The sequence below is a fragment of the Rhinichthys klamathensis genome, unplaced genomic scaffold (assembly GCF_029890125.1).
Source record: "Rhinichthys klamathensis goyatoka isolate OS25496 unplaced genomic scaffold, OSU_Roscu_1.1 h1tg000119l_1, whole genome shotgun sequence".
Classification (NCBI taxonomy): Eukaryota; Metazoa; Chordata; class Actinopteri; order Cypriniformes; family Leuciscidae; genus Rhinichthys; species Rhinichthys klamathensis.
The window spans coordinates 27,207-54,454 of NW_026606656.1; the positions used below are offsets into that span (position 1 = coordinate 27,207).

General features: G+C 36.9%; 1 protein-coding gene and 1 long non-coding RNA gene across 2 annotated transcripts in view; both read left to right on the plus strand.

Moving 5' to 3' along the window:
* Nucleotides 1–18,618, plus strand: part of septin9a (septin 9a) — a 33,440-nt gene extending 14,822 nt beyond the window's left edge. The window contains exons 3-10 of the mRNA XM_056255118.1: nt 6,871–6,999; nt 7,159–7,240; nt 10,481–10,618; nt 12,390–12,507; nt 14,379–14,474; nt 14,559–14,655; nt 16,487–16,538; nt 17,152–18,618. Coding sequence (XP_056111093.1) covers nt 6,871–6,999; nt 7,159–7,240; nt 10,481–10,618; nt 12,390–12,507; nt 14,379–14,474; nt 14,559–14,655; nt 16,487–16,538; nt 17,152–17,284 — 845 coding nt within the window. The 3' untranslated portion in view covers nt 17,285–18,618. The remainder of the gene's footprint in view (nt 1–6,870; nt 7,000–7,158; nt 7,241–10,480; nt 10,619–12,389; nt 12,508–14,378; nt 14,475–14,558; nt 14,656–16,486; nt 16,539–17,151) is intronic.
* Nucleotides 18,619–24,792: 6,174 nt separating this feature from the next.
* On the plus strand, nt 24,793–26,312 carry LOC130088384 (uncharacterized). Its single transcript, XR_008807459.1, has 2 exons — nt 24,793–24,876; nt 26,199–26,312. It is a non-coding gene; the product is annotated as an uncharacterized LOC130088384 (long non-coding RNA).
* Nucleotides 26,313–27,248: the final 936 nt, after the last annotated feature.

The window sequence follows — 27,248 nt, forward strand, 5'->3', positions numbered from 1 at the left end:
TTTGTTCTCAAATTGTTAATGTTAACATTGTCAGCATTGCGTGACTACATGTATATCTCCACCTCCAACATCCTCACACGCAACATAGCCTACTAGCCGAACCTCCTTCTTTATGTGTACTAGGGATGCATCGATCCGATACTCAGTATCGGTATCGGCTCCGATACTGCCATTTTTGCCGGATCGGGTATCGGTCAGAGGAGGCCGATCCAAATCCGATATTGTGCGTATTATTCTGTGTTATTGTTAAGCCCCACAAAAGGCACAAAAACATTATCAAGTACCATAAAGTTTTCGTGCACTATCTTATAAGTGTTCTGAAGCCATTATATAGTATAATGTGAGATAAAAATTAATATTTAAGTCATTAAATTCAAGACCTCGTAAACTTTTTCCCTCCGCTGCGGCTGTCAGTCATTCTCCATTCAGCATTTAACAGCGCGTCGCGTTCTGTTACGACAGGCAACACGATGAAACTCTCCAAGATCAAGATGATTCAATGTTACTATTATTATTCTTGATCTGTAGATAAAGGTCTATGGTTTAGCATAAAACAACTTTATATTGCTGGACTTTATTGCTGTAACTAAATCATGTTACTTTCTACCGGGCGTCTGTTAGATCGCAACACTAGCCTAGAGTCAGAGAGCACTATAATTGTTCTTCACGCGCACAGTAACTGAAATTTAAAACTGTTAAAAGAAAAGGCTCAATAAACGATTGCATAGATACTGTGTATAATACACTACGCATCGATATGTCTTTCCTTTGTGCTTTGAACTGTTCAATGCGGATTCGACGCGCTGCGCGCTGTGACTTCGTGTTGCTTCAAGCGCATCATTCTGCGCTCGGAATGCGCATAAGCGCTGTGTGCCGCACTGTATTGGATCCTTTCATAATCATATAATACTACTTTTGCGCAATGAAAGATTATTAATAGCCTTTCTTGTTCTGTCCTATCTATCATATGTTGCTGCCTCATTAAACAGCTGTGCTATACATTTAAAACATGTCTCAATTTTATAGTAGCCTATACAGGCTATATATAATAATTTATCTTTTTGATTTTTGTTATCTTGTTTTTCATGAATGTATTTTACAACAATACAAAGAGCAATGTGTAATGTTTGACCAGATTTAGTGTTACACTTATTGTCTCTTATTTGTTCCCCTAAATTTTCTTCACTAAATGTTCAGATTTTATACAATTATTGTGCACTCATGATTTTTCTAGACTAAATTGCACTGCTGAATTATCCACTAATCTAGTTTATTATAGCATTTTTGTCACAGATTATGATCATATATTTTTTGGATTTGTTGTTTTTCTTTAAAATTAAGTTGTCTGTGTTAAGTAGATTGTGTTTAACACACAAAAGAGTGATTATCAGTTCAACACACAGAGTTATAGAAATTCTACTTGATTTAAAAAAAAAACTGCACTGGTATCGGATTGGTATCGGTATCGGCCGATACTCAGAATTTTGGGATCGGATCGGATCGGTTTTGAAAAAGCGGTACCGTTGCATCCCTAATGTGTACAGATGTGATGTAATGACGCAAAGACATGCTCGAATCTCCCGCGGAAATCCACCAGTACCACTGGAATTAAAAACATTATTACAAGCTTACCGTTTTGAATCGAGCTAAAGCAAGCCGATAGTTTTGAACACTGGCTGGTTATGTATTTTCTCAAATATGTATTTTGGATAATTTTTAACCCCAAAAAAGCTACGGACTACAGCTTTAAGTAAAAATCGGCCTTTACAACTTTTACTTGTAACGGAGTAATATTTGACCAGTAGTATCTGTACTTTCACTCAAGTAAAGAAGTTGTGTACTTTGTCCACCTCTGCAAGTCACCTGTCAAGAAATGTTCAGCTCAGAGTTCAGAAAAAACACAGATGGATCTGATAGTGACAAACAGTAATGCTGTTCATCAGGATGTGTTAACAGCAATATACTAGGTTAATTGTAGAGTTTAGGTTAGGGGTTAGTTTCAGTGTTGTGTTGGCATGTTTGTGCTGAAAGGGATAGTTCACCCAAATATTAACTTAAGATTCTGTCATCATTTACTCACCCCCAAGTTGTTCCAAACCTGTATTCATTTTTTTCTTCTGCTGAACTTTCTTCTTCTGATTATGATTCAATCTTCACATTTCCACAAGAAACTAAGAAATGCTTACCTGTGCAGAAGTTGCCGCAACTGTATTAATGGTTGCCAGGGTGTTGCTATGCGGTCTTAGGGTTTTTAGCACATTGCTACAACATAGCTCAGTTGTTCTGGGTGATTGCTATAGTGTTTCTATTTGAGCCAAATAAGAACAGCTCAATTCGATACTCTAGTCCCTAGATTAGTCTGTGAGATTATTTTCACCTTTATTTATTGTTTATCAAATCAGTCAAATCAAGTTGAACATGAAGCAATTGAGCTATTTAAGTATGAGCTTATAGTGATGTTTACATTACAAACATAACTAATTAGCAATAAGCCACAAGAGGCCACACGATTTTTGCAGTAATTCTGCAGCAATATGAGAACCGACCAATGTTCAATTAAGATTACATTTATTAAAGTTCACAATAAACAATTCTTGCGTTTGGCATTGCAGTTCATTAACCTAACTGTAAATTGTTTATGGTTGCCTAGCAACTTGGTGCAATAATATTAATAATATACAACTGACGTGCAATCATGCATGCACAATCATGCATTATGGATGTGGCTCGTTCAATAAAATTTTAGAGCCAAAACTATACTGTTGTTTTGCTTTTGATCACAGAGCAAACATGTTGCTGAAGTCTTACAGTTTGCTTATGAAAATGGGTTAATGACTTGAGACCGCTGAAGTCTGAAATAAGAATGTAAATTAGGGAAAGACGTGTATTGAGTAATGTGTTTAGGGCATCACCCGGTGGTATTTTTCTGTTTCAGCATTAGCGTCCCAGAAGACACCGTTCCTCTATTAAACTTCTGATGATTTATATGGAGTTTACAAAAGGAAATGATTACGAGCTCTGTTGAAGACAGCAAAATGAACCTGTATTTGTGCAAGGCTGCAGCTGGGTTCTCACATGTGGCTCTTTGGGTCAATGTGGCCAAACCTGCTGTTGACTTAACCCAGTCAGAGTGGAGAGAGCCAACCCTCGGGATCAGCATTGCTGTTCCCAGCTGCAGTTTTCGTGAAGAAGGTGTCTGAAACCTAAAAAGTGCTACCTTTTGTAGGCAGTATACGGGGGTAGGAAGGCACATCTGATCCAATGTCAGCTAAAAATTTTATAGTGATAATTTTTTGGGCCGTATTGCCCACCCCTAGCGGTGGGATTGGATGACTGTGTTTAGAGAGAGAAAATTTGCAGCCCTGCCCGTGCAGAAAGGAACAGGCCCTCATTACTAGTGTGATGAACCCAAGGCTGACGGATGTGGGCTAGCGGAGGGGTAAAGAAAACCACAGCTAAACACAAGCTCCTGTCAGCAAAAGCCAAAGGAATGATAGTTTCATTCAAACCACAGGACCGCCTGAGTGGAAGCATCACTTGTGATCTGTGAATGAATAAGACCTACCGGGTATATAAACAATGTTAAACTTCCTTGGAAGTTTTCAGGGTTTAATGTTTTACGTTGAATTTATTTATTTTATTTTATTTACTTGACAGTGACAATGATCAAAAGTCCCCCTGTAGTCAATAATTGTATCCCTTAAAACTCATCTTTGATCACCAAGATAGCATAAAAAAAAAAAAATCCTTTTTCTCCATATGCTAAAGCCTGCCAACAAGTTGTTCTGTTTCCCACAGGATTTTGTGAAACTGTGGTGGGTAGCAATAATATTATAATAAAACAAATGCACTGAAAAATAAATGAAACTTTTATAATTAGTTTTGTCCTAATCTCTATACATGCAATAGATAAACGTGAGCTTTTATTTTGACAGTTGAAATATATTATCGGGCCATCACAGTCTAATTAATGAATGGAAAGCAATGAAATCTATTTGTGGCGGTCAATGTTGATTTTGTGGCTGGCCACCACAAATAAATAAATGTATAGGAAACACTGAATGGTTACAAGGTAGTTTGTGACGTCAGAAACATCAGCGATTTCTAATCATGTTTTTGAGACTGTCTTTGGTTCACTGCAGTTTTAAGGAGAAAATACTCAGCAATGGTGTTGACTTATGAATTTGCACATGGTTTATCTTAAAGCATATTAAAAACACCACATAGACATATAAACAACATTAAATACATGATTTTCACCACAGGGGGACTTAAAATAAATAAAATAATTTCCTCTTTCTGCATTTCACCTTTTCTCTAGCTTGTGTACTAATATAGATTATAATTCAAACTTGACATTGTTTACTATAAATATTATTGACTCTTATTGCTTTAAGCGATTGTTATGTAGCTTTGTGTTGATGTGCAAGCATCTTCTTTCATCCCCACAGAATGATACTGCCACCATCACACTTCACAGTGGGTACGGTGTATTTGTGATGGAGGGCAGCGTTTGGCTTGCTCTAGATGGGGTTTGGTCTGACGGCCAAAAAATGGCTCAATTTTGGTCTCATGAAACCATTGAAGCTTCTTCCAGCTGGCTGCAGAGTCTCCCACATGCCTTATGGCTCAATGTAGCTGAGATGCCATGTGACATTTTTGAACAGTGGCTTTCTCTTCAGCAATCTCCCATCAAACTGTGAAGCTTTTTCAGTCACTGAAGCTGAATTCTCAAGTCTCATTGACTCATACTCTCATACTCTAGAAGGATTTACAGTTGTGCCGTGATATTTCTATTTCTTAATGATTGATTTGATGATTGTTTTATTTGAGATATTTTGTATAGATCTATTTACACTTTTACATTAAAGAGAAGTAATTAGTCAAGTGTTTAGTGTCGTTTTGAAATCACTTAAGTGCATATTCTTGTATCTCTGTTTCTTGTAGTCTGTGCTCTCTTGCAATCCTTGTTAGCCAGGAAACAAGTAGACAGCTTTTGAAATTTAAAGAGATTTTAAAATACTCTGCATTATACACTATATGAACTTTGAAACTTACAGAAAAAAAAAAACCCTGGCCATCACACACTAAACGACTTTCAAGTCATTCTTAACACAACAAACTCATGAAGCAACATGTGCCTCATTGCAATGAGATGCATGACAAATTAAAACAATGTTATTAAATTGGCTCAATATATCAAACTCCTCAGACTGGATGGAATCACACTATGGGTAAAATCTGTCAACTCTGACTGCCCAAAATCAGCAAAATGGCTCTGACTTTCGGCAGCCAGCGTTGACTCGTCCAGACTTCAACTGAGGGCAAAACTCTGAGCAAAATGAGTGCAGTGTATAGCAGCCTTTAGTTTAGGGATGGGACGGTATGAAAATTTCATATCACGATTATAGTGACCAAAGTTATCACGATTATCAATATTATCACGGTTTTGTTAAAATGAGATGGAAATGTTCAAAAAGAACTGATGCTCACCCTGAAAACATTTGAAAATCAACAAACAAAAAAATACAATTAGCAAGCTAGCAGCTATGCACTTTTTTAAGCATAAACATTATATTAACATTAACATGGAGCCCTGAGAGTGAGAGGTATAAGTTTTCCTAGTGCAGATTTTAATGAACCCGTCATTAAACCCTATCATCAATAATGATAATAACACTTATGGATGTGTGTAAGTTATTATGACTGAATATTATTATTATTAATAAATCACTTTCTCTCTCTCTCTCACACACTCACACACACACGCGCGCACGCACGCACACACACTTTAAATGAACAAAATATGTTGGTTGGGTCAGGGTGACTAAACTACTGGAATACTTATAATGACTGTTGTAAATAGCAACGCACTACACAGCGCACATCCATGTCTCGGATCACCGTGGACGCAATCTCTGGTTTCATTCAAATGTGTATGTCTTGCGTCTCAGTTTTGACTGTTTTGAAAATTAAATCAGAGTAATTTAGTATTAATACTACTACAATATTGTTGTAGTGATCACATTTACTTTACGATTGATTTGGACACTGTAACTTGTATAATGGATTTATAAACCGGCAAGATTTAAAAACATTAAGTTAATCACAATTCAATATTTCATGTCCCTTAAATTATTTCTGTGGTAAAAAATAAAAAAATAAAACTGTAATAAGTTTACTATGAATGAATACAATACATTATCCCTTAAATGTCACCCTTAATAGTTTGAATATGTTCGTTCGTCTTGGCTCAAATCCACTTGCTGTAAAACTTTTCTCTTCGCGGAAGCTTTGCAACAAGTGAGATAATGAAATAATTCATCTCCAATAAATTTTTTGTCTAATTATTTGCCCAAGTTAGTTGTGGTATTAAGGTAAAAATTAACTCAGTGGGTGGTTGTCACGTAACGTTAGATGACTTAGCAGATTTGACGTGTTTCCCCCTTTTGCAGCGACTTTCCTCTTGCAAGATTTGCAGACAGGGTGCCCATCCTCGATTAAATTGCCCTCGGGACTCTTGTAATAGCCAAAATACGACCGTACCTCCGATTTTGTCCTCTTGGATGGCTGAAAAATCTCCCGTGCGCTGTCACTGACTTCCGCCATGTCTTCTCGCGCAAAAAAACAACATTGCATCTGCGCGCCTGCTGAGTGCTCGCGCCTGCGTCAGACTGATTCTGGCTGGACAGGATTTACCGCGAGTTTTCAAAATCACGATAATCAAACACGGTTTTTATGATAATTAAATTTTAAACGATAATACTAACCGCCAGGACATTTTATCGTGGTTTATCGTGAAACCGGTAATCGTCCCATCCCTACTTTAGTTATTGGGTTGGTAATGTGTATTGTACTGCATGTGTACAGGTCAGAGTGGTTTGGGGAAGTCCACACTGATGAACACGCTCTTCAAGTCAAAGGTGAGCCGTAAGTCTTTCCTGGGCACGGCTGAGGAAAAGATCCCTAAAACCATCGAGATCAAGTCCATCAGTCATGGTAAGGCTGCACAGCTGGATTTTCTATTTTCTATGATTGTCCATTAGCGTGTCAATCATACATTTACATGTATGTATGGCCATTCAACCATTTTGATCTTGAGTTCAAAGCATGTAATCTGCCACTGGAATGCAATAAAATATATTAATTTAATTTCAGATGTCGAGGAGAAAGGAGTTCGAATGAAGCTGACAGTCATAGACACACCAGGGTTTGGCGACCAGATCAATAACGAGAATTGGTAAAGACCGTTTGTTTGTTTGTTTGTTTGTTTGTTTGTTTGTGACCTCAGTTTTAATATGCTGTAAAATTCCCTCAGTTTAGTCAGAATCTCTTCTGTGACATATAAATGACAGTCTAAAGCAGTTCTGTTAGTGTTGGCGGTATAGTTTTGTTCTGGGCACGCTCTATTTATGGAGCCATGCTTGGATGCAGAACAGCATTCAGACTCCCAAAAATAAAACATCTCCAACCATCAAAGTGATGGGGACCCAACCACCAGGTTCTGAAACAAATGCTCCAAACCAGAGCCATAGAGAGAAAGAGTTGCGACACGCTTTGATGTCGCCGCGACGGCTGTCACGTGGTTCATGTAAGCCCCATTAGTTCCAAAACATACGCGGGCTGTCATGTTCTTCTATGGACAGACAGCAGCGATTGGATTATTAAACGGTAAATATAAAATAAAACACACACCCAAGTACTTTTTAAGCTGGTATTGCATTTTGTTAATGTCAGTTTTGCATTTGGAGAGGCAGGGTGACAACTTAGATAAGTTTTAGGCTATTTTTTTGGAGGGAAAAGCTTAGTGTTCATGTTCGCATGGGTAGTACGTTAGCACTGGCTTTAGCGGCTCTAACTTAACTTTTCCATGTCATTCATCTGATGATGGACGTCTCGTGATATTTATTTTAGCACAACTGGGCTGTATTAGGCTATTGATTCCCGTGATCTTGCTTATAAATTCCGATTCAGCCATTAGCCTACCTTCGTGATCACGCAAAGAGGTCTGCAGTCCGTTCAGAATTCCAACCAACACAAAATATAAATAATTACGCTGTGCATGTACAAATGAATGATTTAGGAGGGAAATAGACTGCTCCCATAACGTAGAAAGCAACGACTATATACAGCAATGTTCGGTAAATATTCAACCGAAAAATATTCTTCATAAAATTAAACCGGAGAGATAGTTAAAACCTGTTAACCGTCACCAGTGCGTGGGCGCTCTGAAGCGTTTTTTTTTTAAATAGTTCAAAGTTACTATCATATTTAATGTGATTAACTTGACAAACTATACATCATTAAAACGATATAAGACTCAAGTTTCAGTATTTGACCACTATTGTATTCTGTGAAACTTATAGTGACAGTTATGTCTTAATTTGTGTCAGGAGTTATGAAATAAAAAAATGAGTCGTTACCTTTAATATGAATTATGAGCGTCAGCTGCTCTCATTCAGAAAAAAACTCCCGTGCGATCGTCATGACAGCGATTCACAAAACAACGTCCCTCAGGGCTTTTAGCTCAAACATGTGCAGATTTGGAGAAATATTGATAGATTCTCATAGGTTTACATCAGACTTCTATAGACAGGAATAATATTTATTGAATTTATACCCAAATGCGTCGATGTAATCATTTTGAGCGCTGTATACTCTGATGTACTGTGTTATCAATTCATACTGAAGTCTGAGGGCGCTGTTTGCACAGTAAAGTCCATATATGGATCACATGAAGAAGAGCCATAATCATGTGACATTCAGGAAGTCCTGACACATAAACAAAGCTATCCGAGATCGCTGTAAAGTGCAGATAAAGATGTTTTGAAGACAATAAACATGATTGCAATGATATTTGATTTACCTGTGTTCTTCGAGTCATGTCAGGTATTTTCATAATAATAGATTATATGTATAATGTAATGCTAATCGAGATAGACTTTCAAATTGTGCAGAATACAATAAAATAATATATTTTCTATCTGATTTTTTTATCTGAAGCCAAATCAGATTACAGAAAGTTATTTAAAACACTCGACTTGCGCTATAAAGTAAGTTGGAGCACAAACATAGTTTTATTCTCATAAATTGTCGTGTATTGAGGGTGTGCTAAGCTAACATGCTAGCTAGTACTGAGCACCTGCTACCTAACTTCGATGTAATTTTTATGATTTTTTTTCTAAATAAGAATGCTTACTGAAATGTTTCGTTTTTCAAAAAGGGCATTTGATACAGTTTCACTGTGAAGTGAGAACTTTTATAAAATAAATGAGGGATTGAAACAGTGTGAATTGCTAGTCGTTAGTGATTATAATGCAGACAAAAGAAAAGCATATTTAGAGCAATAAACAGGCTGGAGAGGTGTGAATATGTGCAGGGGAGACTGACACTGAATGGGACTCGTTTTTGCATCACAAAACAATAGAGGCAATAGACTGAATAGATGCTTATAAGATGACAATAAACACCAGTCTAATCAAAATAAAGTCATATGACATGATCTTGAAAAACATTGAACTAAATACAGAGTTTTAGACTTATCATCTTCAGATTTTAAATATAACATGGCTAGACATGTGGCTTTAGCTGCAGTGCATTTCTAGATTGCTACAATGCCAACTTCAATTTTATTTTCATGAAGATGTTTCATAAAAATAAATGTATAATAACTTTACAAAACTTTGAAGCTATTTATAACTATTTTTTTTCATTATGACAATAATTAATTCTACATTTACAATAAACTTCCAGGTGTCAGCTTTCAAATGAGATCTTACTTGTGCTTTTAGTACAAAGGGTTCTTGAACTGTATCTGTTTCAGTTTGGGAATGCCATATCTGGGGATTTTTCAAAAATGGGCTTGAAGCTTAACAGGTTAATGAGTGAATTAACTATGTTCCTAAATACATATAAGCACATGCATAACCCTCCCTAACCCATTTAAATAAATGAATTGTGTTTGTGTGTGTATATAATATTATATATAGGTTATATATATATATATATACATTTAAAATATTATTAAAAATATTATATATTATATACATCAGGTTACCAGTTAGCTAACGTTAGTGAAGTGTTGGTCACGTAAGCTATCGCTGCAATTAACCTATTATCTTCCAATAAACATTTACTAAAACTGGCTACATTAAATATAACTACAGACTAGATTCACGAGAGGTCGGCTAATGTGTGTAAAAGTAAAAAAAAATACAGTAATTTCATTAATTTACCAGCGAACGTACTTCGGAAGCACTGAAAATGAATGAGGTTCAATGGAGAAACTATCAGTGTTTGGAACTATTGGCCGCTCCACGACACGCGTTACTTCCGCATTCCAAAGTTCCTATGGCGGTCTATGGGAGTGTCGCAACTCTTTCTCTCTATGGCTCTGCTCCAAACAAGCCAGGTGTGAAAATGCCCATAGAGACACTTGAAGGGAAAAGTGTCATTACATTACTCTCTCTCTTTTCAACAGTTGGCAGCCCATAATGAAATTTATCAATGACCAGTATGAGCAGTACTTGCAGGAAGAGATCAATATTGACAGGAAGAAGAGGATCCCAGACTCACGAGTGCACTGCTGCATATACTTCATACCACCCACAGGACACTGGTTAGTAAACATACATGTACTTTTTAGAAGTGGCATTATGATCTTGAAACAGATGGATATGTGGACCTAAACACTGGATATGTGTTTGCATGTCATGTTGTGGGTTTGAATACTCAAACCATGTGTAAGGAAAGCCTTGTGCTGCATATACCGCATGTCTAGTAACTAATATCAGTTGTGTTAGCATGAATAAGTTTTGTACATGTGTGCATTTATTCAAATGTGGCCTGCCTAATGATGTTTATGTTCAGTAAGGGGGAAAACTGGTGGAAAAGGAGGGTAAAGAAAGTCAGGGCCTCCAGAGGGCAGTACTGTTCCAAGTGATGTTCAATAGTTACAATTGTTTTCAACTTTAATATTAATAGTAGATGTTTCTTGAGCACCAAATCAGCATATAGAGTGGTGCAAGTATGACATCAGAAACCGGTTTTTCAATTTTTTTTGTAAAATAAAGCCTGTGGTACACATCTTGTCGATACTTTGACATTGTTCTACAACTTAAACTGCACACACTTACACCAAAACTGCCTTATCTAGTTACTTATTAGAAACATACGTTTTCAAAAATAATAAATAACAGCTTCAAATTCACGTTTTCGCTATGAGTGTTTGCGGTTACATTGTAGAACAAAACGTTAAAGTATCATCAAGTTATGCTTGTAAAATTGATGTTGAGGAGAGTCACCACACTTCTTATTTTTACAAGACCTTGTATAACACATTAATAACACTGACCTCTGGCTGGAAGGGCAGGTTTTTAACAATGTCACTCTTACAGAAACATTTAGCAATCCAAACAGCATTAACTGAATTTCAATACACGGTTCTTTGGGATATTAAAACATTTTATAGAATGAAATATGATTCCTGAGCAACTACTGTTTACATCAGGGATTTGTAGTCACTAGTATTTAACATTAGCAGATTTCCTTTTTACATCTAATAACATCTTTGTGCCAAATTAAGTGGGTGGTCTGTTCTGTTGTTTGTCTCTGATGGAGAATCATTGTGTATGCTTGTGTTTTTATAGCTGTTGTTGGACAGCATGAGTCTCTCCAGACATTTTGAATTATTTCTCATTTACTACAGGAGAATTTGTAGCTTTTGTAACATTATAAATGTCAATGCTGTCACCTTTGATCAATTTAATGCATCCTTGCTGAATAAAATAATTAATTTCTTTTAAACAAAAATCTTAGTGACCCAAAGCTTTTGAATGGTAGTGTGTATATGTATTTCCATGCATTTTCTTGGCACATCATTTATGCACATGAACAAAGCTGTTTGAGTTCCTCTTAAGAGTCCATGTCACCAAATCCTCTGAGACATAAGACCGTGTATTCATTCATCAATTCATCTCATTTTGGAAAAGATCTAAGGACTCTGAACGCACATGCCGAACGCACATGCCAACCACACACTCATGGATTTGTTGTGTCCTGGTCCCCCCAGAGTGTGTGCTGCGGGCCTTTCTGTGGCCGCAGTGAATGTCTGACTGTTTCATGGCTAAACTTGGCTAATTAGAGTCGAACAGTCACTCTGGCAGGAGATCTGTATGCCTTTTTATTCTTCACTTTTTTCGCATCACATTCAAAGGTCACCGTTCACCTTCTGTTTGAATAATCTTTCCATCCACAAGCATCTTTAGAGCATGTCATATCTTAGAGCATGTATATTTTGGGTGTTTTTCGCCCTCTGGTGGTTAAGTTACAGTCCTGTTAACAGTAATGTAGGTTTCACTATACATCTATTTTTCCTGTCATTTCCTCAGTCTCAGGCCTTTGGATGTGGAGTTTATGAGACGTCTCAGCAAGGTGGTGAATATCGTTCCTGTCATTGCTAAGGCTGACACCCTGACTCTGGAGGAGAGGGATTTCTTCAAAAAGAAGGTGAGCTCAAATTTGACAGACAGATAAATGCTTAAAGGGATACTTCACCTCTAGAAAAATGAACGTGTATTTAAAATGGGTCATTTCTGTAGAAGAAATGTGAAATTATTTCTGAATTTGGAACTGAGAAAAGCCAGAAAATGTATTTTTGGCTTATGTGGATGAAAGACAACAACTCCCAGAATGCACTTGCTTCGCTGTCCTAGGAGGCCACGCCTACCGGTAACAGAGCTTAGTAGTTAAACAACAAGTCTAGGCTACTAGTGAGTCTCCGTGATGAGTCTGCCCGAAAATGTGTTTCGAGATCTTCCAAAATGTCCGGGATTCGGCTTTTGCGTTCTACAGTCGCCATTCATTATGTTTACTGTGGCGAGCAATTGAGCAATTCCATTCATACATAAAGTGGCAAATCAGTGTTTGCTAAGTATTTTTAGAATTAAAATGTCAGGATGGCCCTGTCCTAATATCATTATAAAGAAAACATATTTAAACAAATGAAATTCTTGAAAAGAAAACCTTAAAGTGGTCCTATAATACTTTTTCAACTTTAGATATTTTAGATATTTTAACAGAACTCACTTTCCAAAAACTACAACAAAAGGCTCATTTGGACTACAACACGTTTTTTCCGGATCTTATGAAGTCAAAATGTTCCTCATTTAAATAACCCCCGCCAACGGAATATGCACAAAAGGGTGACAAGGCCTGGCTGAGCTGCATTATAGAAGACAGTGTTGTCGCGATGTCAATGAGATGGTGTTTTGTCCCCCTGTTTCCAAAACCTTCCTAAGGCTGACGAACTTAAGAGTGGTTCAAATTTATTTTAAACATTGTTCCTGAACATTATAACCCCAACGTTTATCTGTGAGCTACACATTTTACGGAGAACAGCTTCTAGAACTAAAGAGAGTACAATGCACTCTTAATTTTAAAAAATTAAATAAAATAAAACATCCCACTCTGAAACGTCCTGTGAAATCTGTGCTTGCAAAGTCTGTGAATGAAATCCGTTCTGCACAGTCCTCTTGATTGTTAACATTCTTAAGTCTGAATCAGGCTTGAATTGGTTTGAAATTGATGCCATCCTTAATATTTACATTGAGTAGAGCTCACGGTTATGAAGGGGCGTGACAACAACAGACAAAATACAATGTGCATCTGTGTGCAGTGAGCCCCAGTAGGATAATATGAATGCCACAAGTCGATACATTGATGTGTGAAAGAACTGGTAAAGGCTGTCATGTTGTTACTCTAGCTGTAGTTGGCAAACTGAGTCTTTTTCTTCCCTAGGAGATTTCCCAAATTGCAGATGGTGTCTCCTAAAGCTTTTACAGAAACACTGCTTCCCTGTGAAAGCACTAATGCAGATTTATTTATGACGGGATGGTGGATTACTTAATATGCATGGCAAAAAAAAAAACAGGGACTGTCTTGGAAGTCCTAAACTTTTTGATTATTCTGAAACAAAGCCACAGTGGACTAGTTTATGCAGTTTTAGAGCAGTGCTATGAAGCTGAGATGACACATGGTATGATGAAGTGTAGGTAAGAAACATCTGTTCTGGGGTGGTTAGTGCCGTTTCACATAGCAGTAAGGAAGCGCTCGCCAACCTATCGGCTCCTTGTGCTTCTGCTGGCGTGCCTCTTACATGCTGTTTGGAACACAGACATAGATCTTTCTCTGTTTTGGAGAAATCTCCGGAACGATTCCAAAAACGTTTCTTAATTCAACTTTCATGGAAAAAATTAGAATGTCACAATATTGACGTATTAAAGATTTTTCGATTTTATCAATGTTTCTAAAGACTACATGGTTTTTCTTTATCTATATACTTTTCTCCTGAAGCACTTAACTGTTTTCATTTTGTGTAGATCAGGGAAGAGCTTCGAGCCAATGGGATTGACGTCTATCCACAGAAAGAGTTCGATGAGGATGCGGAGGACAGAACAATCAATGAGAAAATAAGAGTGAGTTTGCATTACGCTTAGAAAAGCATCCATAGTTCATTAAAAACATTGCGATATTATCTGTATCCTTTATTTTACCCTTAGGAGATGATTCCTTTTGCAGTAGTAGGGAGTGACCAGGAATACCAGGTCAATGGGAGAAGACTCTTGGGAAGGAAAACAAAATGGGGAACTATTGAAGGTATTGTGACTCTTTGTTCTCTAAACTTCTTTAGAGGAGAGATGGAGAGAAAGTGATTAGCGGACTATGCAGACAGCAACGTTCCAAAAGCACATCAAGGGAGCTCATTAACCACAGACACACGGCTATGAGTCAAACATCAGAAAGCCTTATCAAATGAAGACCATTATAAGAGCGTCATTTTGACTGTGTGTCAGCAAGCTGCTGGACTGTTAAAATGCCTTTATCACGAATAATCATTCATTATCTCTTGAGTATTATTTGAGGAATAGAAAGCCCAAAAGAATAGCATTTATGGAGAATATAAATCTTTTGTATCATTGTAAATGTCATATATTATATAATATTAAAGGTATAGCGGAGGATCTTTCCGAATTTTAGAGAAGACCCGCCCTCTCCAATTTATAAAAAAATGCACATGCGCAACACTCTATTTGCTCCCGAGAGGGAACGCCTATTAAACTTTTACTAGCAGTGATTTTAAATGGATTTCTCCAAATAGCATGACAAACTTTACCTGTCTAGTAGAATCTTCGCGACTGCAGCATCAGTGGGAAGCCCAACATGTGCTTTTAGCGCACGCCAGCGTGTGAAATATTCACCCAAAATCACTCTGGTCTTGTTTCTATATTCTGCGGCCTTTCTCTTTTTATCATACACTTCGTATACATTTTTTCTCTTTCGACCCTCAGCCATTTTCAAAGGAATGGCTGAAACCGTAACTCATCACACATAATACACCTGAAAGTGCGCATGCGCAGAAAGCGAAAACTACATAGGGACGAGCACGTACGACGGCCTTACGTAAACATATCACCAGAATGATTGACACTTAGGTGGACCAATAGTATAGGCTACCCACCCGGAAAAAGAAAATCCTCCGCTATACCTTTAATTATTATATTATATATTCATTATTATATTAATTATATTATATTATTGTCTTTTTCACGAACTGTGATGATGCATTTCCAGTTATCAACATCGCAAATCTGGTCATATTTTACTTATTTTCTATTTGTTTTTATTATACACATGTATAACGCTATGCTTTGTTATATTGGCAGTAAATGACAAAAAAATAATAATAATAAAATAAATGTTGCTGCGAGAGTTTTCCTAATACAATGGCTGAGGGACTGATGGCAAATTTGACACCTTTCTCTCTTCTAACTGCTGTAATCTATCCCTTTTTTCGAAACTCGTGGAAACGCTATCGCGGCTTTTATAGCAAATGCAAATATAATAGTTATCGTCTCCCATTCATCGCTATAGAAGTTTGACGACTTCTGCTTCTGAGAAATGTGAACAGGGTCTATTGTAGAGCAATATACAGCCTTGTTTGAATAGTAACTACATGAATGTGGGCAGTCTATGTGCTTAGCTGCTCACATAGTAAAACTCTCTTATTTTTGGTGAGCTGTTTTGAGAGTCAAATGGCTCTGTAATTATCCTGTAATCTTTTTGAAGAGCTTGACTCCTCTTATTAAAGTCTCTTTGAAAACCTTTAATTTCCTGTACTGGATGTCTGCTCCATGGAGGCTTTCTCATTCATGGAGTTTGACATAATCTATAATTCATAAACATTTTTTCACATCCAGGCATTTGTCAAGCTCTCATGGTAATCTTTCAGGAAGTCTTTGGTTTAAATGGAATTACTAGAGACTAGGGTGGTTGTCTTATCTTTGTTCACCGCTTTACCTAGTGAACAAGTGGTCTTTGCTTTTTATGTTGCTCCAATTGGCTAGAGTGGAAGAACTTTCAAGTAGATCTAATAAGTGCTCTTTACTCTCTGTTTTTAACTCTGTCTGTTGCGTTTTGTTGTCTATAGTTGAGAATATTGCCCACTGTGAGTTTGCCTACCTGCGGGACCTCCTTATAAGGTCAGTGGATTAAGTCTATGCCTGTTGTTTAACAAACAGTATTACAGTATACCCTTGTAGAACTGTGCTTAATTTTGTTAAATGTGAAAAAAACAAAAAAGTTCAGCTAATTGCATTTAATATAAATTTAAACCATAATACATTTTCATTCAATTGCAATTAACATGCAATTAAGTGTCCACAAACAATACATATAGTTTGTTCTAAAATATATTATTTTAAAGCAGATTATTTCTCTTTTTAAAAGTATGCTAAAGTGTACTGCTTTTTCACAATTGTACAGCTGTGATTGTTTATCCAAAAATGAAATTCTATTGTCATTTTCTATTATTTACTCTCTCATGTCGTTCCAAATCGGTATGACTTTCTTCTGTGGAAAACAAAATATCCATATCATCCATACAATGAAACTACATCTTCCGTTGTATGGTCAAAACAAAATAATAATGAGACATTTTTCAGAATATCTTATTTTGTGTTCCACAAATAAAAAAGTAGGCCATATCGGTTTAGACCTTTTTGAGGGTCATTAAATAATTGTAATTTTGATGTGGACTTTAATTCTGATAGTGTTTTCATCATCATAACTCTGTGATTGGCTCATGTTCTGCAGAACCCACATGCAGAACATTAAAGACATCACCAGCAGCATCCACTACGAGATGTACCGCGTCCGCCGGCTCAACGAGAATAACACTCAGGCAAACGGCCTCGGCGAGCACCATCCGGCCTCCCACGAAATCTAGCGCCCCGAAATAAACAACCCCTACGCTCCTGTTCCTCACTCCTCTCCAATCCCCAACCCTCCATTCACCTTACACTCCTTTCCGCCCCCTTCAATCAACCATGGACCTGAGGTGAAGAGGTCCATCAAGAGAAGCACATAATGACTTTACCTCCAAGCAACTCCAGCACAGTGCTCCTAAACCCTCAAGCCGCCTGCACGGGCACTGGAGGGGCGAAGAGGTCAAAAATACAGCCGTTAAAGAGCTTCTCTATATACTGCATGCGTTTGACTCACTCTGTTGATGCTTCAGGTCTGTGCTTGCAGAAGTTGATTACGAGGCAGTTTCTGATTGGTCAAGCTGTGCAAAAAGCTCTTCACATGCAGCAGCACTCTTCCTTTCGATATCGCCATGATTATTTTACAGGAAAATGCTCAGAACGCTCCTTTTATGTGATTCGTCGAATGCTCTCTTAATATTTATGCTTAATTTTGAGCGAGACAGATAAGAGACAAGGCCAAGTCATCTTTTGAACCCAGAGCTAAAGTGGCAGCACCTTTTAATATCCATTCCACTTTATAAAACTACAGGATATCTGATGTCTATACATAAAAAGGAAATACTAGTTTCCTACAACATTGTGGAGAACCTGGTGTGCCATTGTTTCTGCAAATTTGTTCATGAAATCTGTGCAAATAATTACAGGAATATTGACTCTGGACCCCCAGTACCATATAAAAACATAGTGATGAGGTTTGGGAGTTGTGTTGGAAAGATTATCCAAATTGAATAGTATTTATGTGGATTAAATGAGATCGTCTCATAATTTATACAGACGATCTTATTTATTGCAGAATGTGACCTGAACTGGACAGAGAATAGCAATGTCTTCAATGTATTTTAATGAATCGTTTAATTGTGTGTATAATGTCCACCTGGTACACTGTTTTTATCAGGCCATGTTCAGTGCCATTTATCTTAAACCTTCCAGAACGCCTCGTTCTCTTCCAGTCATGCTGAATATGTGGAAATCTTGTCAGTTTAGGAGTCTTGTTTTTGTCTTAGCCTAGAGGAAAGGGCCTACAGGAGAGGAAACTTTAGGTGCCAAGATGTCTGTGTGCCTTAAAGCTGCCTGCCACGTCTGATGAGGAGCCACTTTTAACAACGGTGAAGTTCCTCAGGCTTTGTTCTTGTCTGCAATACCCTTTATTAATGCTCGTCATTGGGAAAATATCTTTTTGTACTGTGCTGTATATTCATAGTGATACAATTTTTGTATTGGTATTCAGAGTAACACAAATAACTTTGATATCCTGTTATTTTAAGGAAATAAAGATTTAAATGGTAAATAATTATTTTGACTCTTTTTATAAATGTAATTGCTCAAATTATGTGGTCCTGGGACAGATTTGTTGATTAACAATGAGTTCTGTTTTCCACTCCATGATATTATTTTGCATCTTGGTACTAAATTAAGTTGTCCGTCAGATTCAATTACCTGCTTTTATTAAAGCCATATAATTTTGACATTTGCTCTTCAACAAGTATATGAAAATTGCTTATTTCTAATACCTCTCTGTAATTGCTTTTATTAATAAGGTTATTGTATATTCATTATGTCAGATACATTATTTGGCTTTATTTATATCTGGATCAGTACTGATTATATGGCGTTTTAACAGGGCACAATTTATTTTACTTTTTTTTTCTAATTCAGTGTAACATGCTCTCATTTCCTCTGGATCCATTCTGCTTTTTTAGCATAGAGATGAACTAAAAATCTGATGCTTTTTTAACTTTACATGTACTGGAAGCCTTTACAGAATTGATACTCCAGATGCAAGTAATTTATGTTTTTCAGCAGGTACCATGTACAGCGTTTTAGGTCAATGCTTGGACTAAACGGCTTACTTGAATTAGGTATCTTACAGAGCACAATCACACCTAAAGCACCTGTCAGTATCACACTTATTGAAGTTTTATTTTATTGCCTTGAAATGTAATTATTGAAATTATGTTTTGGCCTTTTTTAGGATCATTTAGGTGCTTGGAGTTGATTTCACCCAGGCATTTCCAGCAAATATCTTATACACTTGTAAATACCATTGATGCTTTTAAAATAATGTCCTCTTTTGCTTCATCATTATAATTGTAATGTGTTGCATATCTGTATTTATGTACTTCCCCATCCATCTCAAAATGGAGATGCATTCTTATCGCTGTTAAAATGGCACCCCGTTTTCTCACCTTAACAGAAACAGATGGTGCCCTGCTTTGCTTGCACCTTATGTCTACACCTCTGCCTCTCAGCTCACAGGACTCTGTTTCCCAGATTCCTTCTTTCCCGTATCTCACGGAATGAGACAGTGGGGCGTCTGTTCCCCACTACGGTCTGTTTGCTCTCCCTCCCTCCTGCTCCTCCCTTTATTTGCGCTTTTGCATGTTACTGTAATTAAATTAATTTGCCATTTGAATGAGCATAGTTTGTCTGTGGATGCCATCTTCATGAAGACGAGAGAGCCCCTTGAGTGCACTTATTAGTGGGCAAAGCCCCCCACTGTTACAGTGCACTAAACTCTAAAGGTGGCATATTTATTTTGCCCCTGAAGACTAATTCCTGATCTCTGCTTGATGCACGTGTTTGTATTTGCGGTCACTAATTATATGCTGTCTTGTCTCATCTGCGCTTTGGGAAAAATAAATCTGCTTAGCAACTAACGGTTGTCATCTGACCAGCTCCAGCAGTCGAAGACTTCAGATTCTGTACAATACAGAGATAAACTGAATCAGTTTTATGTTATGGCCAAATAAAATGCTATACTAATTTGTCTGATGACTCTAAAATCATTTTAGATGCTGTGCTATAATGGCTTGCCACTGTAGATCGTAAAGCCAAACCAGTGCGAACCACTGGTCTATACACTTTCTCCAGTCTTTGTCTATGTGTTTGTTTGTTTGTTTGTTTGTTTAATTAACTATAGCTACTGTGGGGAAAAGTGTCAGTCCCGTATGTAGCTTTTCCTCACATTGAGGAAAGCAATGGGGAGGCAACATTTGTTTTGATATCACATTAATAAATATCAACACTCAATCTGCGTTGTAAAAAAATGCTTTGATATGTTTGCATGGTGCGAGTATTCATGTAAATACGAAATGTACAGATTGAAGAGGTGTGGGTAATGTTGTCATCATCTAGAGCGACCTTTGTTCAACTCTCCTGCATTTTTCCCCCACAATAATCAGCATATGCTCGAGCCGTCCTTGAGGTCTCCTCCGTAGTGATTAGCAAAAGTCGACAGCTCTAGTTCTGACTCCACCTCTGTAATCTGCATATGTTAGCTGCTCTAAAACTGTATTAATTAAAACTGCCTATTTCCTTTTTTAAGGACCCCACTTTAATTAGACACATTACCTGCCGTTTTATTTTATATCACTGGCAGAGCGGGCATGGTTGTGGCCACCTGCCGTCATGCTCCACCTTGCCCCTTGATTGTCTCTGCAGGCATCTGTGCGATTTGTTTCGAATTTGTTTTTCTTGTCCTTTCTACATGGCTTAATTTTCCTGTTGTTGTTTTGGCTCTACCTTACTGTCTCTCTTCGTATCTCTCTCCCTGTGTTTCTTCATGTGTCTGTTCCTTTCTGTCTGCTGGCTCAATGCCAGGCTCTCAGACATGCAAGAGAGGGGTGATGCAGCCATATGCAAATCACACTGGCCTTGATTAGGAGGCAGCAGCAAATTCAATTAAACTTGGTGTGTGTGTGTTGTGGAGTTCTGTCAAGTCATGTGTTTTTATATTTTTGACATTTCAATTTTTACAGAAACATTTTTGTTGTTGTTCCAGTAATGCTTTTGGTTTTGATACATTCTTTCTTACATGTATTATTATTATTTATAACTTAAACAATTTATAACTTTTTTCCATTTAATTTAAGTTATTTATTGTAACATTATTTCTCCTTTTTTTTGAAAATAAGCTAAACTTTGTGATATCAGGTGTCAGATTTTGAAATCGTCCTGTGTGTTTCTATTGCATGCATGTTATTATTTTACATTATAAATGTATTTTATCTTAAAACTGTTATTTCTTAATTTTATTTATTACTATTTATTATTTTTAATAAGAAAGATTTTGTAACATCAGGTGTCCGGATTTGAAATCAATGTGGTGCATTTCCTTTGCATGCGCAACGGTTTATTATATACATAAGATCACAATTTGAAGAAATACAGAGAGAGAGAGAGATAAGGGGAGAGCAAGGAAGGATCCTCCCTCATTTCTTTTTGATGTGATGGTTTTTCCTGAAGCTAATGGCTGAGAGTAATTACGCAAATCAGTTTCCAGTGTTCTTGCTGCCATAACATTGAGTGAGACAATGGTGTGGTTTTGTGTTGTGCATGTATACTAATTGTACGAATGAGTTTGTGTGCTTTCATTAGTGTGTATGTGTTGTCGGAAAAAAGTAGGCACAAAGGGGTGGCATTCATTTATGCAGTTACGGCCCAGTTCAAATACTGTATGTGTACAAGGTGCCAACCTGACAGCATCTTTCTTCATCCTCCTAAGCTGTTGTTTCAACTGACATTTCATTCTTGTAGGAATGCTCAGGGGTCTGGGTCTTTGTTAAAGACTGAAACGTCAATAGAAAGGAAAAAAGACAAAATAGGTGGCTGAGTGCATGCGACACATTTAAGTTTTTGTTAGGCTGTTGGTGTCTGATTCACTCTCTTTATGGCAGGGTCTCTGGGGTTACTACACACCTCGGTCATATTAAGAGTCTTACTCTCAGGCTGTCTGATGATGATTTGTGGTTGTGTGGGCGGTCCCTAATGATGGGTATTGCTCTTTAGTAAAACGCACATGGGCTCTGCTCCAGTGAGCTGTCTAAGGAAGCAACATAGTTGCTCTCAACGTGAAGGCTGTTCAAAAAGGTAGACTACTAAATAATAATAAATAAAAAAAATATGCTTTCACCATTTCTTATATCCCTCCCTGTTCCAGCTATTCGGAATGATGTTTGAAAACATTTAATTGCTAGTGCTGCTTGTTTTATTGCCTCTTTAAGATGAATCGCTTGTTGTATTCCTCATTTGTACGTCACTTTGGCTAAAAGCATTACTAAATGAATAAATGTGAAATGTAAATTATGCTAGTTTTTGCACAATTTTGCACAATCTGTCTTCACAAAGACAATTCCAGATTGAACTGCGTTGAGCTCAGTAAAAAGTCTAAGATGGCATGTAAATAATGACCTACTTAAATTCCATTTAATACTTAGTATTGATTTTTTTATTGTTCAGTGTAATTAAAAATAAATAGTTTACTCAATATTTGTGTAAAGTAAGTAAGTGTACTAATCTATGTATTCACAATTAAATCTCCCAGTGCTTGATATTTTACAGCAGCAGCTTCAAAAATAAGTTTGAGCCTATGACTAATTTGTACAACACATGAAAGTCTTTTGAGTTAATGTTAACCACACACTTAAAGTTGCTTTAATTCGAAAAGCTGCATTCTAAAAACACTTAGGAAATTCACAAGGGATCTTCTAATTAGACTTTTGCGTTGGTCTAAAGATTGAAGTTATGTTGCATAATGAAATTGGTCTGTACATTATAGCAACACCCATTGTCACTATAACGCAGACTGAATTTCTTATAATTTCTCAAGAGCAATAACTCAAGTTCTAAGTTGTCACAATCACAGGCCACATGAATAGGCGATGGTCAAAGTATTTTGAACATCTTATAAGGCATTCTGTTACTTTTGCAACTGACTGCATTCCACAATTTCATTTTCAACTTCGTCCTCTAGATGGCTCTCTGATCTCCATCTATGGGCAAGACCCTCTGTAGATCAGTGTGATGTAGTGCGAGAAGTTATTTTTTTTGGCACCCTGGTGTAAATGGCACTAGAAACACATCAGATCTATTTGCACTCAAGTAGTCTGGTGTATAAAAAAAAAACTAAAAAAAACCCCACCAAAATACAAGTTTGATGTCAGAGTGCATGCTTTGATATTTTATGCAGTGGTGCTTATGTGTGGGTGTGGGCATGGTTTTCCATCTGTCTGTCTGTCTCTCAGCATGTAGCCTATAGTATTTATAGACGGTTCGGTGCATACCTTGGTTTTGAAGTCAAAATTCGATATGGGTTCAGTACAGCAGGGGGGAGAAAACTCAACATAAAATAGCTTTTTGTATTATGTAACAGTGGTTTACTGAACACATTGTGTCTCTGTCTTTAAATAAATTCAATTATAACTATGTTTCTTAACCCTTTGATGCGCAAGCTATGATACCCCTTCTAATGTACAACATGGGTCTAAAAAGACCTGCATCATTTTCTATGTTATTTCATGCATGGCTTGGCATTTTTTTTTGTTTCACCTTTTGAAATCACTTTATTTGAGCATTTAATATTTCATGATCTATAAATTTCATGATTTATGAATATTCTAAATATCTTGTTTTCAATTATCACAAATAATTGAATATTTCCTAGGTTTTTTGTTAATACATCAAGTTTACACACATGGGTCTAAAATGACCCATCTATGCAAGCGTGATAAAACAAAAGAATAAAGAAAGCTTTTTGTTAAAATAGCCAATGTCACAGTTGTTACTGTAACACTTTAAATATGTTTATTGGCCACTTTGTCGCACATAATACACATATAACCAATAACACTGAAATTGAACTGTAGTGTAGTGCAACTGTAGGGGGATCTCCACACCACCAATGTGTAGCATCCACCCAGATGATGCGACAGCAGCCATAGTGCACCAGAACGCCACCACACGACGGCTTATGTGACCGATAGCATTGATTTATGAACACAAATAAAAATGAATATGGAGGTACAAGGTTTCTGCCCAACAGCAACAATATATACTTGTATATATAACTTTCTATTGCAACTTTTATTTTGTTGACCTAGCTAACATTAGATAAAATAGAATATGTCGACCGCAAGCTAGCTAATGGTATTGGACATGTTTCTCTTTTGCACTAGTAATGGATTTCAAGGTCAAGGTAACCTTAGCCTAAATGTTCAAATATTAGGCTATATCTATGTCTTTCACAAAATATCAAATATTTTCTGTGACAAAAAATGTATTAAATAAAACTTACACGCATGAAATATACAAAAGCAGCCGTGTTGAATTGTGAAATGTGTGGCAGGTGAATAGTTTTCTGCAGTAAATATATTTATACTATTTATAAATATCAAAGGTTCCTATATGGGTCATTTTTGACCCATGTGTGTAAAATTGATGTAGAAATACAAAAACCGTGTTTGTTTATAAAGTAAGAAAGGAAAAATAAACAATGATTTGTGGAAATCAAAAACAAGATATTTAATGAATACCTGGATTAATAAATGATAAAATACATTTCTTTCAAATATTCAGCAAAGAAACGTGAATACGGGTCTTTTTAGACCCATGTTGCGCATTAGAAGGGTAGTGACACAAAAACGATTTTTATTCGAAGAGTAAGAAAGGAAAAATTTAAATAAGGATTTGTAATGATCTAAAACAAGTTATACCATGGTCTGGGTGAATACTCGATTCTGATTGGCTGCAGGGTGTCCGTTAAAAAGTGATAGAGGTAGGGTTGCCACCCGTCCCTTAAAATACGGAATCGTCCCGTATTTGTGAAATAAACAGCGCGTCCCGTTTTGAATCAATACGGGACGCGGTTTGTCCCGTATTTCCGAGTTGTCTTAAATGCATCATCACATGCAAATCATAACACCCGCATTCTGTGAAGACTCGTCCTATTCTACCCTTGATTGGGTAATACTCGCTGCCATTGTTGGTTTGATTGGTTTGTTTAATAACATCAGGTTCAGGGCCAATCAGAGTCAGAGGAGGGCGGGTCTTTTGGCAGAAAGTTGATAGCAATGCTAGCTTAGAGAAATCAAAGCACCACCGTCTCACAGTTCTTCATACGTTAAGGATCTCCCGAAGCAGATAGTCATAGTGTAATGACCGTTTTTTAATCAGCTCAATAATGTTCTGATTGATTACGTTTTCATATGCTCCATACCCTATGCCCATTTGCTAAGAAATAATGTTTCAATGTAAATGAATTATATCCATACATTATGGTATGATTTGTTTATTATAGTTAAGGTAGTCAGACACATGCATTTTTTAAATAAGAGAGAGAGAGATATTTAATAGGCCTACATATTTAATAATAAAAATGTGCATGTGTGAAGAAAATGACTTATGCTTAACAAATATAGAGAATAGGTCAATAGGTCTGAATACATAAATAAATAAATACATAAATAGATTTTCTTACCAATAATAAAAATAGTGCTATAATTAAATTTAGAAATGTTTGTAGATTATAGGTTATTTATGTGTGGTATCACTGTTTGGATGGTGTTACATGTTTGAAAGAAACAGCTACTCAGTGCTGCATGGAGTGACAAGTACACTTAACGCCTATAGTCCAATACTGCACAGTACTACTGGTCTACTGATGTTTTTGATGTTCAAGATCCTTTGCTAAAGTCATAGTTTTTTCCAATCAAATTTAGTATTTGTTTGAGTATCAACACATTTGTTTAATTTATAGTGAATAAGTTATGGATCTGTTAATTTAATAAGTTAATAAGTTAACATCTCACATACAACTCCGACGAAAGGCAATTTTTTTGTAATCTCATTGTCACACTTTGTTAACGTTGTTTGTGATAGATAGTGATTTATTCACAATGATTTCAATAGCAGATAGCTTATTATAATGTCCATTGGTATGATCTTATTACTTTCCTGAAAAATATGTTTTGAGTTATGATACCATTGGCATACCGTCGGGCCTGTGGTCATTGTGGCCCTGAGGGCTTTGGCCCCCGCTGCGGCCGCCGGCAGGCGTCCCTTATTTTTTTGTATTGAAGGTGGCAACCCTAGATAGAGGACACCTAGTAAAGGAGTTCTGGTGAAACTGCCTGTTTACCGTTCGAAATTAATAAATAAATGCGCTGCCTACAACAGCTGTGAGTAACCATAGCAACAGGCAGTCAAAGTATCCGTTAACAATTTGCTCTATCAAAACAAACATCTAACGTTAGTTAGATATTACATAGCCTACTAATACAACAATGAGCGACTTCGTTATTTCATCTTCAGTCTCTCACGGACTGACGGAGCCCAGTAAGCCCGCAGACTGCTCTCGCATCGATGGCCTGTCACCGACATTATTTGACGGCTCTCCAGTCCAGCATCGGAGAGTCGACCTACAGCGGTGCTTCGGAGGCTGTGGTTAGTGTAGACTAGTGTAACACATAGTGTTTTATGTGTAATAAAAAAATAACTATGCCTACCTTTGTGTTTCATGAAAAAAAAATACATTTTTGAACCTGAAGGGTTCTACAAGCTGAGCGGACTAACGTTATATATCTCAAGTTGCTAAATAAATCGTCAGGCAAGTTATTATTTGAAAAAACTAGATTTAGCCTAATTAAAATATAAACTAATGTTTTAAAAATGTTTTATTTGGCAAGTGACCATGGTATAAGCGGGTTAATGCCCTTCGAGGTGTCCGTTGTAAGGTTTTAATGGACTCCGCTGCGCGTCGGCCGGTTTACACCTCGCCGTCGTCCATTAAAACCTTACAACGGACACCTCGTCGGGCATTAACCCTTACTTAATTGAGGAATACTGAATGATGAAATTCATTTCTTGCAAAGATATAGAAAATGAAATCGCAGTCGGGTCTATTTAGACCCATGTTGTGCATCAAAGGGTTAAGGATAAAAAAAAGTATCTCTGCTAATTCTGTAAACTATATAGTGTGCCCTTACTTGCACCTTACTATAATGATAAAGGTTAAAGGTTCTCTAAGCGATGTCGGGTGACGTCACTTCTTGTTGACGTTTAAAGTATTGCCAAACAAAACGGAGGCTAGCTAGACCCTCCCTCCTCCTCATCCGCGCACTAACCCCCCAAACCCCGCCCCCAAGTCCT